Here is a 19,016-nt window from a genome sequence, read left to right on the forward strand (position 1 = left end):
GCTCAGAGCATGTTTTGTGCACCAGCACCAGTATTTATAGATTACATGTAATTTAGGGTCATAATTTATTAACTACACTAATATGAAATACAAGTATGGACATAAAAGGGAAATATGATTTTTCATTAGTCTGTCATAATCTGACTTTGGTGTATACCCCCTATCCACATGTTTCAAAACCAAAGAAACTGTCCCCTGCCACCTAAACAATGCTCAACACTCCACACAATCTTAGCTTGCTGTGTACGTGTGTAGTGACTATTTGAGTAGTGTTATTGACAAAGACGTCCACTTAAGTAGGTAAACACGTACATTTGCATAGCTTATTCACCATGATAAGAATATTGATTTAACTATCTTATCAGTGAATAAAAAGTAGCCACATTACTGAGGAGGATGGCCAGTTAAAACGAGAAAAAAACCCAGAGAAAGATATGACGAGCTGATCACGTTATAACGAACAAAATATTATTTACCAATCATGTACATATCTTACAACTGACAGTGCCGTCACGTCACTAGTCGTTATCATAGTACTAACAGTGCCATTATGTCACTAGTCGTTATCACAGTACTAACAGTACCATTATGTCACTAGTCGTTATCATAGTACTAACAGTGCCATTATGTCACTAGTCGTTATCATAGTACTAACAGTGCCATTATGTCACTAGTCGTTATTATAGTACTATAAGTATCGTCACGTCAGTAGTCGTTATTATAGTACTAACAGTATCGTCACTAGTCGTTATTATAGTACTAACAGTATCGTCACTAGTCGTTATTATAGTACTAACAGTATCGTCACGCCACTAGTCGTTATTATAGTACTAGCAGTGTCGTCACGTCACTAGTCGTTATTATAGTGCTAACAGTATCGTCACTAGTCGTTATTATAGTACTAACAGTGCCGTCACGCCATTAGTCGTTATCATAGTACTAACAGTGCCGTCACGTCACTAGTCGTTATCATAGTATTAACAGTGCCGTCACTAGTCGTTATTATAGTACTAACAGTGCCGTCATATCACTGGTCGTTATTATAGTAATAGCAGTGCAGTATCGTCACTAGTCGTTATTATAGTATTAACAGTGTCGTCACGCCACTAGTCGTTATCATAGTACTAACAGTGTCGTCACGTCACTGATCGTTATTATAGTAATAGCAATGCTGTATCGTCATTAGTCGTCATTATAGTACTAACAGTATCGTCACTAGTCGTTATCATAGTACTAACAATGCCGTCATATCTCTAGTTGTTATTATAGTACTAACAGTGTCGTGACGTGACGGCACTGTTAGTACTATAATAACGATCAGTGATATGACGGCACTGTTAGTACTATAATAACGACTAGTGACGGCACTGCTATAACTATAATAACGACTAGTGACGTGACGGCACTGTTAATACTATGATAACGACTAGTGACGATACTGTTAGTACTATAATAACGACTACTGACGTGACGGCACTGTTAGTACTATAATAACGACTAGTGACTGCACAGTTAGTACTATAATAACGACTAGTGACGATACTGTTAGTACTATAATAACGATTAGTGATGATACTGTTAGTACTATAATAACGACTAGTGACGATACTGTTAGTACTATAATAACGACTAGTGACGTGACTAGTCGTTATTATAGTACTAACAGTTCCGTTACGTCACCAGTCGTTATCATAGTACTAACAGTGACGTCGCTAGTCGTTATCATAGTACTAACAGTGACGTCGCTAGTCGTTATCATAGTACTAACAGTATCATCACTAGTCGTTATTATAGTACTAACAGTGCCGTCACTAGTCGTTATTATAGTACTAACAGTGTCGTCACTGGTCGTTATTATAGTACTAACAGTATCGTCACTAGTCGTTATCATAGTACTAACAGTGCCGTCACGTCACTAGTTGTTATTTTAGTACTACCAGTATCGTCACACCACTAGTCGTTATCATAGTACTAGCAGTTTCGTACTAGTCGTTATTATAGTACTAACAGTATCGTCACTAGTCGTTATCATAGTACTAACAGTATCGTCACTAGTCGTTATTATAGTACTAACAGTATCGTCACTAGTCGTTATCATAGTACTAACAGTATCGTCACTAGTCGTTATTATAGTACTAACAGTATCGTCACGCCAATAGTCGTTACTATAGTACTGCGTTGTCACGTCACTAGTCGTTATCAGGGCCGTAAATTAACCTTCAATTTGGAGGAGGCAGGAAATTAGGCGGGGGTCTGGGGGCCTGTGCACACTGAACACGTTTCGTGCAAAATCCTTGATTCTAGGGCCTTCTAAGATGTTACTTGACTAACTCATTCTAAAAGAAAGATTTGGAATGCTTTTTAAGGGAGGTATCATGTTCTTAGTTATTGGAAACAACATAAATTCTAATGAACTTTAAATTTTAATTTTTTTTTGGCTCAAAAGTTGGAGGAGGCAGCTGCCTCCTCCGCCTCCATGTAATTTACGGCCCTGGTTATTATGGCTAGTACCCCTGGAGTTCCGCTTGGATTTAGTAAAACATGAGCATTTTATTGTATAACATTGAGTAAACATATGCGCATATTTCCTCTCTCTTTACGTAGAAATTCTGAGCACAATGAAAAATATTAATTGTATTCCTTAGATTTTGTAAAGAGACAACCGCTATCTTTTAAAGTAACCTAAGGTTATTTTATTACCATATTGCACATCACGTTACAACGCACGAATGCTATCTTCAGTAAATAGATTCAGCAGTCACGTGTTCATGAAGTAATTCAGCTATCAGCTGATTTCAGTCGGTTGCTGGACAGGACGTGATTCCCATAAAAGCTCCAAAAAACAAGGTAATCAAAGTTTTCCACTTGAAAACGATTGTGGGGTTAGATCCCCAAATCAATTCTATTTGTATTTTAAGTGAATCGTGATGTTCACCTATGTTTTAACTTCAAGGACTTTTCTTACTTAAGTAGGTCAACTGTTATTTTTTACATTGTTTACGCCGAGCGATACATTCTCAACATATATTACAGCATTGCTTTTCATATATAACTAGTATGCAAAATCTTTTAAAATGCCGAAAAATCATCATATCATCGACGAAAATGATTAATCAGATGGAGTAAACATTCACACTCAAATACTCTGGTTTATACTAATAGAACTTTAGACCTTACATGTACTTTGGCATTGCAATGTACCATATACAAGGTGATTTCGACACATCCAATTCCCACATTTATAATTACCGGATATCTGTTCTAAGAGCAAATGTCTATCTGTGTGAAATCTTCAGTATTTTTGGATTTTCCAGTTCCCAATTTATAGCAGCATCTATACAATATTTCTCTTTCGATTTAGGTTAAGTAGAATCTAATGCGGGGCCCCGGCCTTTGGCTGGCCGTGTGGCTGACCGCCGCAGTCCTTTCCTCGGCCATTGGGCAGATATGTAACAGGTTCATGATTCCATGGCGCACCGCACTTGGAACTGACCCTGTAAAAATGGCACGAGGAAATGTGACAGTGGTGGCGCTGTTACTGGCCAGTTGACCTATGTGTCAACAACAGGCGGAAGGGTAAGTTTCTGCAAGAATTGTAACTTTCTGGTGATCAGGGCAGAATATTCTACAAGTTGCCCTATATGAATGCCTTACATTGTAATTCATACAATGTACACCGAAAAATATTTACGTCTTTACTTATTGAAATGATAGCCATTTCCTCATGAATGTAAAGAAAGTGCGTATGAATATTGATGAATATAATACGACTGTTTTAACGACTGGGAATTTCGACTGAACTGAAAGTAAAATGTAAATATAAAAAGTGAATTCCATCTTTAAAATACTTGAGGACATGAACAACAATTAACGCTTTTTACTACGAACATACTTTTTATGAAGTGCATGAAGTATGCCATTAAAAAGGCGTCACAGTTCATGCATTCATGAATTTTCAAAAATGAAATTCATTTCTATATTGTTTCAAAATCCACGCCTCCAAATGTACACCTAAAACCTCTCACGATGTTCACACTTCTCTAAAAGGCAAACCACTGCTTATCCATGCCTTTCGAAATGGACATGTAAAGTGCATTCTTATGATTGATAGCAACATTAAGAGTCAGTTGATGTTATTACATAAGTGTAAGCATCGCGATCCACTTAAAAATCTCTGTTCAATTTACACAATCTTTTTGTTGCGCTGAGTAAAACAATTCTACTTTATTGCTAGATTGTTTCAAGAGCATTATGGAGAAACACAATCAATCATTTTCCATGACAAATTGTCCCCACCTTCTAATTTTCCCCCTGCTTTGTACCTGTCAGTCTTGTCACAATCTTGACATCGTTGATGGTTTACAATTCAGAAGTGGCCCCTAGCCAATTTCTGCGAGTTTCTTTACAATCTAAAATAACAGGACCTGTAATGTTCCTGTCGTCATTTAACTGAACACTTTCTAATTTTTCAATGTCAACAAGTGTAGAACCATCTTCGACCTGCAAAATGTGAAATTTATTTCTACTGAGAGTAAACTTTGATTTTTGGAACACCTAATTCCAAACGCACTGCTTATCATATTATTGATGTAGATCTACATCTTGAGAAATAAAATAATCCAAAATTCCAAAAACTTTAGCACATGTACATGTAAATCTAAATCACAAAACTTTTCCAAAATAAAGAACATCAAAACTTACGACTTTTCAATACTTTACCCTACCATTCTTCACGATTGATTTAAGACTATTTTGACATCATACACAGCTGCTTCTTCAATGGAACTCGGAAGTAATATTATCTTGAGATTAGTCATCCAAAAATTGTTGTTGAACAACACTCTGATTCCACGAATAAATACTCTGAAGTTGGTATTGAAAAGATTCTGGAGTTCCTCATTGACAATATCTACATATACACCTTTTTGAGGTCAGGTCTTCCAACAATCTGCTGCACTTTCCATGACCACAAATTCCTTGAAAAAAAAACATATTGGGTTTGGTATACGCCTCGCCCAATATTATATTTTTCAAGGACCCCGTGTATTTCAGTAATACCCCACTAAGTGTCTACATAACTAATAATATGATTCACCTACAGAACAGTCTATATATCTTAATAATGTTTGAAACATAATTCACTATTTTAGTGAAATAAAAGATTTATGTTCCGGTGATTTTGAAAGAGAGTTAAGGGCAATAGTTCCATTTTGTTATTTTCAATGTATTTTGTTATAACCTGAAACTTTTTGTTATTTTGTATGGATTTGATCACCTGAAGGTCGTGCTTTTTGTTTTTTTCAATGTATTTGATCACCTGAAGATCGTGCTTTTTGTTATTTTCAATGTATTTGATCACCTGAAGTTCGTGCTTTTTGTAGCCTGGAAACATTGAGGAATGCATTTCATAATGGAGGAACAGAAGACATCACATTTTTCATTGTCAATTCTGTCAGGGCAAAATCTTCCATCCAGGAGTTGACTAGACGAGTATCCTTCCCGGTGTATCAAGACGAATCCGACTTAATGATACAACAAAAATTAAACGGTGCCATTGATGATCTATTCATATACGACAGGTAACAAAGGTCATTTTGTAACGGACATTTAGGGGGAATACATGAGGGTATGAACTGCGACGCTTCACACCGGCGTACTTTATGCACTCGGAGCTGCTAACGTCGCTCTTACCTCGCACACGACCTCGGATGTGATCGGATCACATCGGATTGTTATCATATTTTTTTAAACATTATTTAGCTCTCAAACAAGTTCCGGTCAGCTCAGTATATTCCGTTACGCTACAACTCCAATATCATCGCTACCACGGGCTTTCAGATATGATCCGTGCAATCGAATCACGCGCTCCTCTTTTTCCGTAACGAGGTTCATTTGCGGTTACGGAAATAGCCGAGCAGTTACGATTGATGATCCGTGTTGAAGACATGACGTCACAGTTGCAAAAGCACGGTAAATTATAAAGTTGATATATAGAACTTTTTTGACGACATTCACAGCAAAATTTTTACGCGATCATTCAATCTCATTGTGAACGAAGTGGTTCCTTAACTCAGATTATCATTTTCTTTTAATTTTTTTCAAATAAATATTGATGCACTAACTGTAAAGTTCTATATAAATCAATGAGAGAGAGAGAGAGAGAGAGAGAGAGAGAGAGAGAGAGAGAGAGAGAGAGAGAGAGAGAGAGAGAGAGAGATATTATTTAATTCAAATCAGTACAATTTCACTTCGGAACCAGATCCATTTGTATTCATTTAAAAAAAATAATAGATGCAGGCCTATTAAATCCTTTTCGCTGTACACGATGTGGATTCTTAAAATTTTACGTTTTCAGATTTTGACGTCTAGATTTATATGTAAGGCGACGCTAATAATTAACTTACATAGATCTAAAAAATTGTGCAAAGCTACACTGTATATATTTTTTTTTGGACCAGATGGGGTTATTTTTGTGATGTTTTACATTTTCGGGATCTTTGTACAAAAGGAAATACTTTTGGGGTAAAAAGCTGGTAGAATTTTTAAAAAGAGTATTGTCAATAAGATTAAACTAATAAGTAGGAAATTTTTATCTTAAAACACAAAAAATAGCACTTTTTAAATCTTGAATAAAATTTAGATTGGTTGCCATGGCGACAAAAAATGCATATTGAGCAGCTTTAAAAGGTCTACGTCAGACAAATTTCACTTCAAACATAATATTTGGACCATAAACATTTAAGAAAGCATATCAAATTATTACTGATCGGGCCTGGTTTCCATGGTAACAGATTAAAAACAATTATTTCATTTATGCGATTTGTCAATTTGTTTTGCAATTGTACATGTACAACTTTTGAAGAGTGCATTGATCATTTTCATGAACAAAACACAATTCCAGCCCCCAAAAATGACAAATGATATTCATATTTATTCGTCAAATATTGTAGTATCTCATTTATTAGAAATTAAGATGTTGGTTTTTTTCTTTTCTAAATTCAATACAATACAATATCTTCAGTATCCCGGTGGGTTTTCCACGGTCCCGCTTCGTTATAAATTCCGTGATTCATTAGCCCAAACCTGTCTTATATACTACATCTTCGAAATGAATTCCCTTTTCTTGTTCCACTGCTTGATGTTTGTTTACATAGTTGAACATACAACTGTAACATTCGCGACAATCTAAAGCCCGGTCAGTGGTGGATCGGGGTGGGGGGGGGGGGGGGGGTAACGTAAAGTTAGTAAAAATGACACTAATAAATCTGTTTTATATCGACAAGACCATCCCGTTATGCAGATGCTCCTCAGACAAAACTACATGTAAGACTATTTCAAGATATACTAGAGAATACCCCTCTTTTATTAGTCCCCTACCGACGAAGTCGAGGGGACTTTAGGTTTGCGCTCCGTCCGTCTGTCCGTCAGTCCAGTTTTCCGCACTTTTTTCTCTGTTCTTGCAGATATTTATTTTATATTTGGTATGTGGCTTTGCCATAACAAGTTACAGATCAAGTCCGAACTTCGTCTCGGTCCGTTGATTTTTCACTTACTTATGGCCCTTGGACTTAGAAAAATACAATGTAGCATGAATTATCAGTTTTTCCGGACTTCTTTTGGTTGTGCTTGCAGATATTCATTTGATATTAGGTACATTGCTTTGCCATAACAAGTTACAGATCAAGTTTGAATTTAATCTTGGTCCGTTGATTTTCCATTAAGTTATGGCCCTTGGACGTGGAAAAATAGCATGAATTGTTAGTTTACATCCAAGTTTCTTATCTCTGTAGATAAGAATTACGAATACTACACTCATTAAAACTTCTAGCATAGTAATACTACAATATAGCTAAATTATTCATGATCATCTACATGTCACAGTTTATTGACTTGGTTAAAGACCTAAACCTAATTATAAATTTGTCTTTTTTCTTGGTCTAGTCTCTACTCGAATAGTGGTTGATTTCCAACCATTCCTATCCTGGTTCCCCAATTTTCCCTTTTACCATAACCTACATAATGAACTTTGAATATTGTTGTGGTACAGTGATTTTTGCAACCGGTAGGGGACTATGTATTGCTATGCAATACTCTCAGAATGCTTGTTCTTACGTGACCATGTAAAACTTATACGGTACCAATTTTGAAGCACCAGATGCGCATTTCGACTTATAATGTCTCTTCAGTGATGCTCAACCGAAATATTTGAAATCCGAAATAACAATGCAGTTTTAGAGCTATTACAGGGAAAAACAGTGTGCCAAAAAAGTGAAGTCAAATTCGTCGAAGGATAAAAGCTATGCGTGAGGGAGATAATCCTTAATTTTGAAATGAATTTCTAAATTTTATAACAGCAATTAAATATACATTCGTATTTTCAAGCTAGTAACGAAGTAATTAGCTACTGGGCTGTAGAGACCCTCGGGGACTAACAGTCCACCAGCAGAGGCCTCAGTCGCGTTTTCTATATTTCAAAGTTCATGTGATAATCGCTCTATCAACGCAAGTAGATGTCATAGCATTGAAATATAAAGTGCATGTAATTAGTGAGGTAAAGCATGGTCAGGTTTATTTTTAAAAAATGCTTGTGAATGTCATAAAAATTGCTAGCTTCGTTAATGTCAAATCTTGTCTTTGAGGATACTATTCACAAACAATGATCGATTATAACAGCATCAAAATAAATCCTACTTTCCCTAGCAAGATTCGCAGAGATTACATGTGATCATCTCATGGTTTCACACAAAATACCAGCAACCAGTACCGATCATCATCTTTTACCAGAGCCATGCTGTTCTTTAAAAATAAATTTCTTCATGTATTCCAAACGCCGATGCCCATTAGAGGCGACTTCAAGGTCATAACATAATTTTAATGGAAATTAATTGTAGCGCATACTACATATGTATATATAAAATTGTAGACTTTTATAACATTAAAGAAAATAATTTAATATGTTTTACGGCGTGACCGTGTTTGAGGGCGAAGCAAACAAATTTTGGCATTAGTATCTATATCCAAAACAGAACAAAAACAACCCGAAGTTAGCACGAGGACGGAGCTGTATCAAAGCATCCTAATTTTGGATATTTGATCCGCCTATATATTGAACGCGGGAAATATAACGCAATTGATGTAAACAGTACATTATGACGTCATATTCAGCGTCGTTATATAGCAAATTTACAAACATAGCGTCTGAACCACAACAACAAACATGCCAGCGTTAATGTTGGAGTGATTATATATGATTAAGAAAATAAGATTTACATGCTTTTAAGAATTTTATGTAACATCTCAGAATGACGTGAACTAGGGTAGACGTGATTCAAAATGGAGAAATACATGTCCACGCGATAGTATTCGAATCGACGCCATTAGTACCAAAATTTTCAAGTTCCATATGTATGGTTTAATTTTTCATTGTTTTCCTATATTTTCCTTTTAAACATGTATATACGTGTTACCTATAGGGAGAGCTCCTCTCTCACGGCCCTTTGGGCCGTGAGAGGGCTTCGCCCTCTATAAATAATCATTTGAGAATCATTATTTTGTCATGGAGATTTACACATACGCCGCTTGAAAGCGGTAGATAACAAGTACATATTATGACATTTTCCCTCGATACAACTATGACGTGACGCATTATTTCATTATGACGTCATAAAGCGCGAAGTGCACTGAGGTATATCAAGAGTTATATCCCAATCGGATCACGTGCTCGTCTTTTTCCGTAACCGGTAAGAAGACTCGGACGTGGATCGGGGCAATAATTGCATCAAATCGATGCATTTCTTCGCCGGAAGCGCGCCTGTGGATGAGTAGTTAAAAGGCCAGAACTGAATCCCTGTATAATGTGTTATTTATATTTTCGCCACAGATTAATTTTGGTATCATTAACGTTTTATTCACTCTAATACATAAACATGTAAGTGGAAAATTATAGTGGTAGAATACCTTAGATATGTATGATATCTTAGATGCATTTGAAAACTCGCGTTTGATATTGTAACGTACGATTGTGACGTCATAGTTGCATTTGTGTACACATGGCAACAGACTGATGGCGTCGATCCACATACGAGGTTCATTTGCGGTTACGGAAATAGCCGAGTAGTTTCGATTGAGTTATATCCCTGGGCCCGGTTTTTCGAAAGCTGGTTAACTTTAACACAGTGGTTAAGTTTAACGCAGTGTTAACTCCTAACCAAGTGATTAGCAAACACAATGGTTAAATTCTGTTTTTCGAAAGCAATTTAACACATTGATTAGTTAACACTGTGTTAACCGAGTTAACCACTTGCTAATCATTTGATTACCCATAATGCACATGTACTTCCTATGTAAACAATAAGAATGCAGGAGTAAATAAAAGTCTTGTTTGTGGGAGATAGCTGATGAAATGTTCATGTATTGTCAGTGACTGTGAGCCATGCACTTATACTTGTATAAATGCATTCATTAGTCTATTCAATAATTTGAATAATCATAGAGGTATTAGATATAATGATATATACTAGACCTTTAGAAGCCTAGTTGAGAAAAACGGTGCTTATGTTGTAGAAAGCAGGCTCATTGCATAGTTGATCAAAGTGGGGGTTTATAGGGAGTCGAACAAGTTGACTTCACAATTGTCTGAAAATACTTGACAAGCCAAAACAAAATAATCCCCCCCCCCTCTAAAATGAGTTGTTCTGTACCAGCCGAACCTAAAGTCCTAAGTTGCGTGATGGGGGAGGGGGTCGGTTTCATCCTTTATCAGTAAAATATACGGGTTCAGTTCAAGCTTACATTTCAACTACCAATCACTGGTGCTATGATATGAAAAAGGGGGGTGTCAGACTTTGCATGTAAAAATAACAGTAAACGTATGTTGTCAGAAATAAGGGGGTGAGGTGCTACATTGGACTAGGAAATAAAACATATGGTTTTCTATATTGTTTGATTCATAATTGGACAACATTTATGGGAGGGGTTTAACGACGATGCTAGCCTATAAAAAATGCTAAATTTCTAAGAATATCTTAACTTTCTTTTTTTTTTTAATACTCTTTAAAAGTCTTATTTTCCCCAAAACAGTTAAAAATATTCATGAAGAAAATGATAAATAAATTTACCTTATGATAGTCTGTTCACATACATATCTATAGCATTGTATATCTATGTTCTTTTTATGCATTTATTTATTTTAATATTCTTTTTATTTTAAACATAACACTTGATCCACCACTCCATTTCTACTAAGGGAGATTAATCTGGAATATCAACAATGAAAAACTCTTCTTCCTAAGTTTGTGTTAACAACTATTCTGTATTAGCCTAAATTGAATACTGTTTATATTAGATAGCCTTCAAAAAGAAAATACATGTAGATCTATGTACGTTTCATGCATGCAAATCTTCATTTGAATCAGTTGTAAATGATACAAGGGATTTTCAAAAGGTCAAGGTCAGTGCAGACGATAGTGTTTTTAAAGTTGGCGTTTCAATGGAGATTATCATCATGAACTAAGGGCCTGCATACACTTTGACATTTGGAAGCCAAAATTAGGTAAAATTACATCTTAAGCATGGGTCCTGTTGCAGGATTTCATATAAGTGAATATAATACGAGTTTTATTGACACCCCCCCCCCCTCCTTATTGAAAGTTTCTGCCAAAAGTATCTATAGATGCGTGCAAGATATTGCCACTGACAGAAAAGTGTAACACCATCATCCAACTGTACTAGTTTTTTCCATTAGCTGTTCCTCTTAGGTAAATTTCATGAGATTTGACGAGTATATCAATTTATGACAACATAAACAACACACCGTCATAGTTCAGCATCAATACACACCTCAGAATGTCTAAGCCTTTGAAATTTTCATGATTTTTGGTCTGAGGCGGACAGAAAATGAAGTAGGCGGCCATTTTTAACCACTGTGTTTAGACTTAACACAGGTACTGGAGGTGGATTAAAGTTAACACAGTGTTAACGCAAACTCGCATTTTGAAAAACAGTTAATCACATGGTTAACTTTAACACAGAAGTTAACACCGAGTTAACACTGTGTTAAAGTTAATCAGCTTTCGAAAAACCGGGCCCTGTTGTTGCAAACCTTACTATTTCGATTGTGACGTAATACAATGACGCGAAAACATAACGCCAAGTAACGTATTAGCAAAACTCAACGAAATATATTATAGTCTTGTTCAACCAGACGCTCTGCTGTCTCCGCAAATCTCCAACGAGCAGAGAATTCTCGTCTAAACGAAATAAGACGTAAACATCGACCTACATGCGAAATTGCATCAGACTGGGAATAACTGATTCCTCATTTGTTATTTGTGACCGTTAATGCTGATTTAACGATCGTAAACATCTATTTTACCGGCTCCGCTAATGCAACCATTAAATCATTGCCAAGACAATCCTTTGCAAATTTGCAGCGCAGTGGAAAAGTCCACTCGGAACTCCTCGTGTAGCTCGTAACTCGTACATTCACCTTGGACGTGATTACCGGTAGTCTCGTTCAACTAGACGCTCGGCTGTCTCCGTAATTCTCCGACGAGAATTTTCTGCTCGTCGGAGATTTGTGGTGACAGCCAAGCGTTTAGGTGAGCGAGAACAGGACGTGATCGGATTGTCACCATTTTGGGTTTGACACCATGCACGTAATCAAAACAAAATAGTTCTCAAATTGGAAAGCATGAAAGCAGTTGTATTTTAAAATTATCAAATTCTAATGCAATTGTTTTATAATCTGCAATTTGATCAATGCATAAAGGATTGAGGCAGTAAATTAATGAGACGGAAAACTTTCATCTGTGATGTCATTATACAGTGACGCAAAAACTCGATATATATTTCGTAACGTATGCATTTCGTAAAACAAAACCCGACGAAATAATACGTGTAAACAAAATGCAAAATTGCATTAGACTGGAAAGAACAATCTTCTGATTTGTTATTTTTGGTCGTTAATGCTGATTTAACCGACTCCGCTAACGCGACCATGGTATTCAATCTATAACGACCATATTTCATGTCTAGTAAATGGATGGGGGAGTTTTTGTAATCATGGTATCATTTTGAAGGGTTTACCATATAAAAATAATCCATCATAGGAATTTTGTTTACTGCTTGATTTATTTCACTTAGAACTCTGAAGTTTATGGGAAGAACGTGTTTTGATAAAATATTTTTCAAAGAAATTATATTTTTAGACAAATCTCTTGGTAGATAGTTACATACACTTTCTCTATATGAAAATATGAAATTAAATTAATCATTTACCACACATTTTTAGATTTTTCTTATTTTTACAAATGGCAGATAACTCTTCAAAAATTCCAAGTGCAAAAAGATCAGCTTCTAATCTTTTACCAGTCATGTGAATTTCATCTACTTCACTTTTATCACTATTTAACAATAGCCATTTATGTTGTTGTTGTTTTTTTTTTTTTAAAAATCATTCTAATTTGTTCATTATCCTTTCGATATACATTGAATTTCTTAACTGTCGCAATTAACATACGAGAAGATAGTCAGTCCTTGTGTATGTCAAGGCAATCCTTAAACTGGTTTGCAAACTGCATCATGGTGGAAAAGTCGTATGTGGAAAAGAGTAACTAGGTAGTTCCGGCGAAGAAATGTAACAAATCGGTGCGTGTTCCTACACCAATCACATCAGAGGTTTTGTGTGAAACGTAGCGGAATTATCCAAGGATTGGTGGTTTACACTTAATGAAGCGCCTTAATATTGTAATATAGGAAGAAGAAAATTTTGGGTTGACCCGGGAATCGAAACTGGGTCCCCTGCATTACTAGTCAGCTGCTCAAACCACTGAGCTACCCAGGCCGATATCCATGTTTAATATAACCCTTACTACGACAGTATGTTGGCGTGAAGCGATGCAGTTCATACCCTGATGCATTCTTAAAAGCGAAATTCACCTTATATTTACATTCTACATGTACTTTCATTTAATCTTTCGGAGTATACATACAGATGTATAAACATTGCCTATATTGCCTTATGAAATGGCGTACATTGGACCTGTAATCAATCTTATTAAAGGAATCTTACCAAACAAAAATATGCTATATAAAAATAAAAGAGAAAGAGATAAACTGGGGAGAATTGTCTTTATACTGTGATCGACAATTTTCTGCTGATCAGGTGTGGTATCCTTGCATATCATCTAACAAAGCCGGACAGTCTCGTGTCACAAGGGACCATGCAGAGGAAGATTGTATCAACTTATCTCGATAATCATTGCAACTGTAGCGACGGACCTCAGGCCACTGCTGCTGAGACACAAGCACCTGAACAAAGGCCCAGAGAACAGAGCAATACACCGACTTCTCCCATTCGCCGACGCAGGCACGCTGAAAGAAACAGCGGTTCATCTTTCATTTCAATGAACAGCGCTGCTTCCCACCCCAATCGTATTCCCAAGTGAACTACACATAGGTGAATAGCGATGCGGCGTAATCGAGCACTGCGAAATCTATTGGTGCGAAGGTTATGAAAATTCATCAAGAAGTATCGGTCAAATTATGAGCCCCAACACTCGTGCATCTGTCCCCATCCATCGTCTGCTTTGAAAGAAGAGTGTGCTTGATACAGTTACGGTAGTTCTGGTGCAATCAGTTTCTGATCTTGTCAAGAGCGCAGTCCCACTGTCTACAGTGAATGTCTCTGTCACAATTGTCCTGCATTTCGGAGACGTCACCGTCAGCAGTTCTTAGAGGACAATACCAGCTGAGAACTGCTGTCGACCTGACGTTGTAACCAAGACAAAGGACTTTCGTCGACAGACTGCTCTTGACAACATCAGCTCACCGCATCAGAAAGATCGCCAAGCTGACACTGTCACTTAGAAGCAGACGATTCTTTACAAGATTGTCAATGACAGGGATCGAGAGGATCATGATCATGACAGGAAAAGGGTCCCACCGTTCAGTGACAGTGACCGTCCGAGAGCGCTTCCTGTCTCTGACAGAGTGGATCACCCACGTGACAATGAAGTCAAATACCATCAAATGACATCTCCTGACAGTGACAATATAATCCTGGGGAAATGAACTCTCAGACCTGACAGTGACATCATGGTGAGGGTGACTGTCTCTGACAATGACAACAGTCCTCCATTGACGCTGTCACATGACAGTGACCCATGGGGAATATTAATGATGCATATGTCAGTTGCTCCAATCCCAATGCGTTGACTGGACGGTGACATTGATCGGCGCAGGGCAGTGTTACACGGAACTGACAATGACAAAACGGACATTCGAATGAAAATTCTTGATCGTGACAAAACAGTGCAGGCTCTTGACAATGACAACAGCTAGACACCCTTAACTATTCATGACAGTGTCAAGACCAACAAGATATAATTGAAGCCTGATCTTGTCAATCATCTGCCTATGATTCTGCCTGACAATGTCGATCGATTAGCGGGGCTTGACAGTGACAAACTCGGACAAGTAGTGGTATTGTGTGACAAGAGAGAGATGGTCGACCCTGACACTGACATCCTGTATGACAATGACGTAGCAGTTCCTGACACTGTCGTGTGGGGACATCTGACGACAAGGCCTCCTGCCTTTGACAGCCCCAAACGTGACAGTGACAATATTAAATGTCTATAGACTCTATGTAATTTCAGGTTTGATGAAAACTATTGCCTGGTTTTGGCATTACAGTCTCGAAAGAGATGATGACGTGTAAACTACTTCCGTGTTGTGTCACACAAGAATGTTGAGCAACGAACCACGGTTGTCTTCTAATAATGACGAAATCCAGATAAAACCCAACAGGTCTCTGGAAATCTGAACCAACTAGAAAACGTCGTGATTCGGGGCTGCATTCTGTTGACACTGAATAAATGTCTGTATTGTACATCTCACCAGAATGGGTACCCCAATCCTCTTTCTTTAGACTTAACAACCGTAACTTCTCCAACGTATTCTGTACTTAACTTGTTTACATTAGATACAATGCCGGGTAAAACAAATGCAAGAAAACTTATACTGTCAGATTTTTTATCACATTGTTTATGGCTTGTTTCATAAAATTTGAAGACTAAATTAAGGACGACAACCTTATTTCGTACTTCTAGTCCTGTGCAGCATAGAATTGGCCATGTACCAAACTTGTGGTGGTTGTGGCAATTCATCGACATATTAACTTGTATATAATCTGTTTGGGGTAATGATATTTTTTAATCATTACATCATATAAAACATATAGATAATATGTAATTCAAAGTCAAATCATCTCCTGTATATTTCATTGCATTCTAAAGTAAACTGAAATATTTTTCATTAAATTTTAACATCGCCTCTGAAATTTTTTTTAAAATCTCTGCAACTTTTTATTTTTCCCATTGATTTAATCCATCAAAGGTTGCATTATAATATAGCTTTTTGAATCTATTTACTGAAGGAAGGAATTCGGTTCGTCGTCCTTAAATCTCTGGTGACTTATGATGTCTTTGTTAATGCAATTTATGATCTCTAGTGAGAAAAGAAGTTGTCCATAGTAACGCTAATGTGATTGTAAGGAGATCAAAAACACATTTTAGTCGTGATGAGAATTTTTTTTGGTGAATAGAGTAATATCTTTCAAAGTAATATTATTGCAAAACCCATCGGAATTGATGGGAGATCTTAACTTTCAAAGTGCTGATATTTTTATTGCTCAAACAAGTATTTCAAATACCTAACATGCTGATGTGAGAAAATGTTGATTCGAGAGTGGTGGATGAAAGAGAGAAAATTTTCTCTGTGTGGAATAGTCAATTGTCCGTTTATGAAGGGTCACGCTAAAACTTTAAAAAGAGGGATGGTCTGGAATCCAAAGGATGAAATAGTATATTCCACACCGAGAACTTTTTTTCCCTGAGAGATGATAATATTTTGTCATAATGCAACAAAATTACAAAAATAAAACAGGTTACATACCCGTCTTGATTTCTGAGTTTTCTTTTCATACAAATAGCTCTTCTGGTGATTTTTAAATGATGGAAACACTTACCGATATGAAATGATTCTTGTATTTCCAAGTTGTGTTGATTGTTTTATTTTTCTTTGTGCGTTGGTTGTTTATTGTTTTATTTTCTACCTTGCGTTGGTTGTTTGTTGTTTTACTAATATTTCACATGGTGTATGTGTACTAGTTTGTGGTTTTACTAATATTTCCCATGGTGTGTTTGTACAAGTTTGTTGTTTTACTAATATTTCCCATGGTGTGTTTGTACAAGTTTGTTGTTTTATTTCCACTGTGTGTAGATTGTTTGCATTACTTCCAAAAGTATGTTCTTCGTGGGATTTATTTCCAATACTGATGGTGTGTAGGTTGGTTGGTTGTATTTCCCATGGTGTGTTGGTTAGTAGTTGTATTTCCCATTGTGTGTTGGTCGTTGTTGTATTTCCCATGGTGTGTTGGTGGGTGGTTGTTTTATTTCCCATGGTGTGTTGGTTGTTGTTGTATTTCCCATGGTGTGTTGGTTGTTGTTGTATTTCCCATGGTGTGTTGGTTGTTGTTGTATTTTCCATGGTGTGTTGGTTGGTCGTTGTCTTATTTCACATGGTGTGTTGGTTGGTTGGTTGTATTTCCCATGGTATGTTGGTTGTTGTTGTTTTATTTCCCATGGTGTGTTGGTCGTTGTTGTATTTCCCATGGTATGTTGGGTGTATTTCCCATGGTGTGTTGGTTGGTCGTTGATGCATTTCCCATGGTGTGTTGGTTGGTTGTTGTATTTCCCATGGTGTGTTGGTCGGTGGTTGTTTTATTTCCCATGGTGTGTTAGTTGTTGTTGTATTTTCCATGGTGTGTTGGTTGGTCGTTGTTTTATTTCCCATGGTGTGTTGGTTGTTGTATTTTCCATGGTGTGTTGGTTGGTTGGTTGTATTTCCCATGGTGTGTTGGTTGGTGGTTGATAAATTTCCCATGGTGTGTTGGTTGTTGTTGTATTTTCCATGGTGTGTTGGGTGGTTGGTTGTATTTCCCATGGTGTGTTGGTTGGTGGTTGATGTATTTCCCATGGTCTGTTGGTTATTGTTGTATTTCCCAAGGTGTGTTGGTTGGTGGTTGATAAATTTCCCATGGTGTGTTGGTTGTTGTTGTATTTTCCATGGTGTGTTGGGTGGTTGGTTGTATTTCCCATGGTGTGTTGGTTGGTGGTTGATGTATTTCCCATGGTCTGTTGGTTGTTGTTGTATTTCCCAAGGTGTGTTGGTTGTTGTATTTCCCATGGTGTGTTGGTTGGTCGTTGATGTATTTCCCATGGTGTGTTGGTTGGTTGGTTGTATTTCCCATGGTGTGTTGGTTGGTCGTTGATGTATTTCCCATGGTGTGTTGGTTGGTGGTTGATGTATTTCCCATGGTCTGTTGGTTGTTGTTGTATTTCCCAAGGTGTGTTGGTTGTTGTATTTCCCATGGTGTGTTGGTTGGTCGTTGATGTATTTCCCATGGTGTGTTGGTTGGTTGGTTGTATTTCCCATGGTGTGTTGGTTGGTCGTTGATGTATTTCCCATGGTGTGTTGGTTGTTGTTGTATTTCCCATGGTGTGTTGGTTGGATGTTGTTGTATTTCCCATGGTGTGTTGGTTGGTCGTTGTTTTATTTCCCATGGTGTGTTGGTTGGTGGTTGATGTATTTCCCATGGTGTGTTGGTTGTTGTTGTATTTCCCATGGTGTGTTGGTTGGATGTTGTTGTATTTCCCATGGTAATTTAGTTGGTCGTTGTTTTATTTCCCATGGTGTGTTGGTCGTTGTTGTATTTCCCATGGTGTGTTGGTTGGTTGTATTTCCCATGGTGTGTTGGTTGGTTGTATTTCCCATGGTGTGTTGGTTGTTGTTGTTTTATTTCCCATGGTGTGTTGGTCGTTGTTGTATTTCCCATGGTATGTTGGTTGTATTTCCCATGGTGTGTTGGTTGGTCGTTGATGTATTTCCCATGGTGTGTTGGTTGGTTGTATTTCCCATGGTGTGTTGGTTAGTAGTTGTATTTCCCATTGTGT

The 19,016-nt window shown here is 37.1% G+C and overlaps 1 protein-coding gene across 1 annotated transcript; it reads left to right on the plus strand.

Moving 5' to 3' along the window:
* Positions 1 to 2,725: 2,725 nt before the first annotated feature.
* On the plus strand, positions 2,726 to 16,960 carry LOC125670004 (selenoprotein Pb-like). Its single transcript, XM_048904896.2, has 4 exons — positions 2,726 to 2,847; positions 3,362 to 3,576; positions 5,382 to 5,579; positions 14,165 to 16,960. The coding sequence occupies exons 2-4, from the start codon at positions 3,554 to 3,556 to the stop codon at positions 14,445 to 14,447; spliced, it is 504 nt and encodes a 167-aa protein (XP_048760853.1). The 5' UTR covers positions 2,726 to 2,847; positions 3,362 to 3,553; the 3' UTR covers positions 14,448 to 16,960.
* The last annotated feature ends 2,056 nt before the right edge of the window (positions 16,961 to 19,016 follow it).

The sequence above is a fragment of the Ostrea edulis genome, chromosome 4 (assembly GCF_947568905.1).
Source record: "Ostrea edulis chromosome 4, xbOstEdul1.1, whole genome shotgun sequence".
Lineage (NCBI taxonomy): Eukaryota > Metazoa > Mollusca > Bivalvia > Ostreida > Ostreidae > Ostrea > Ostrea edulis.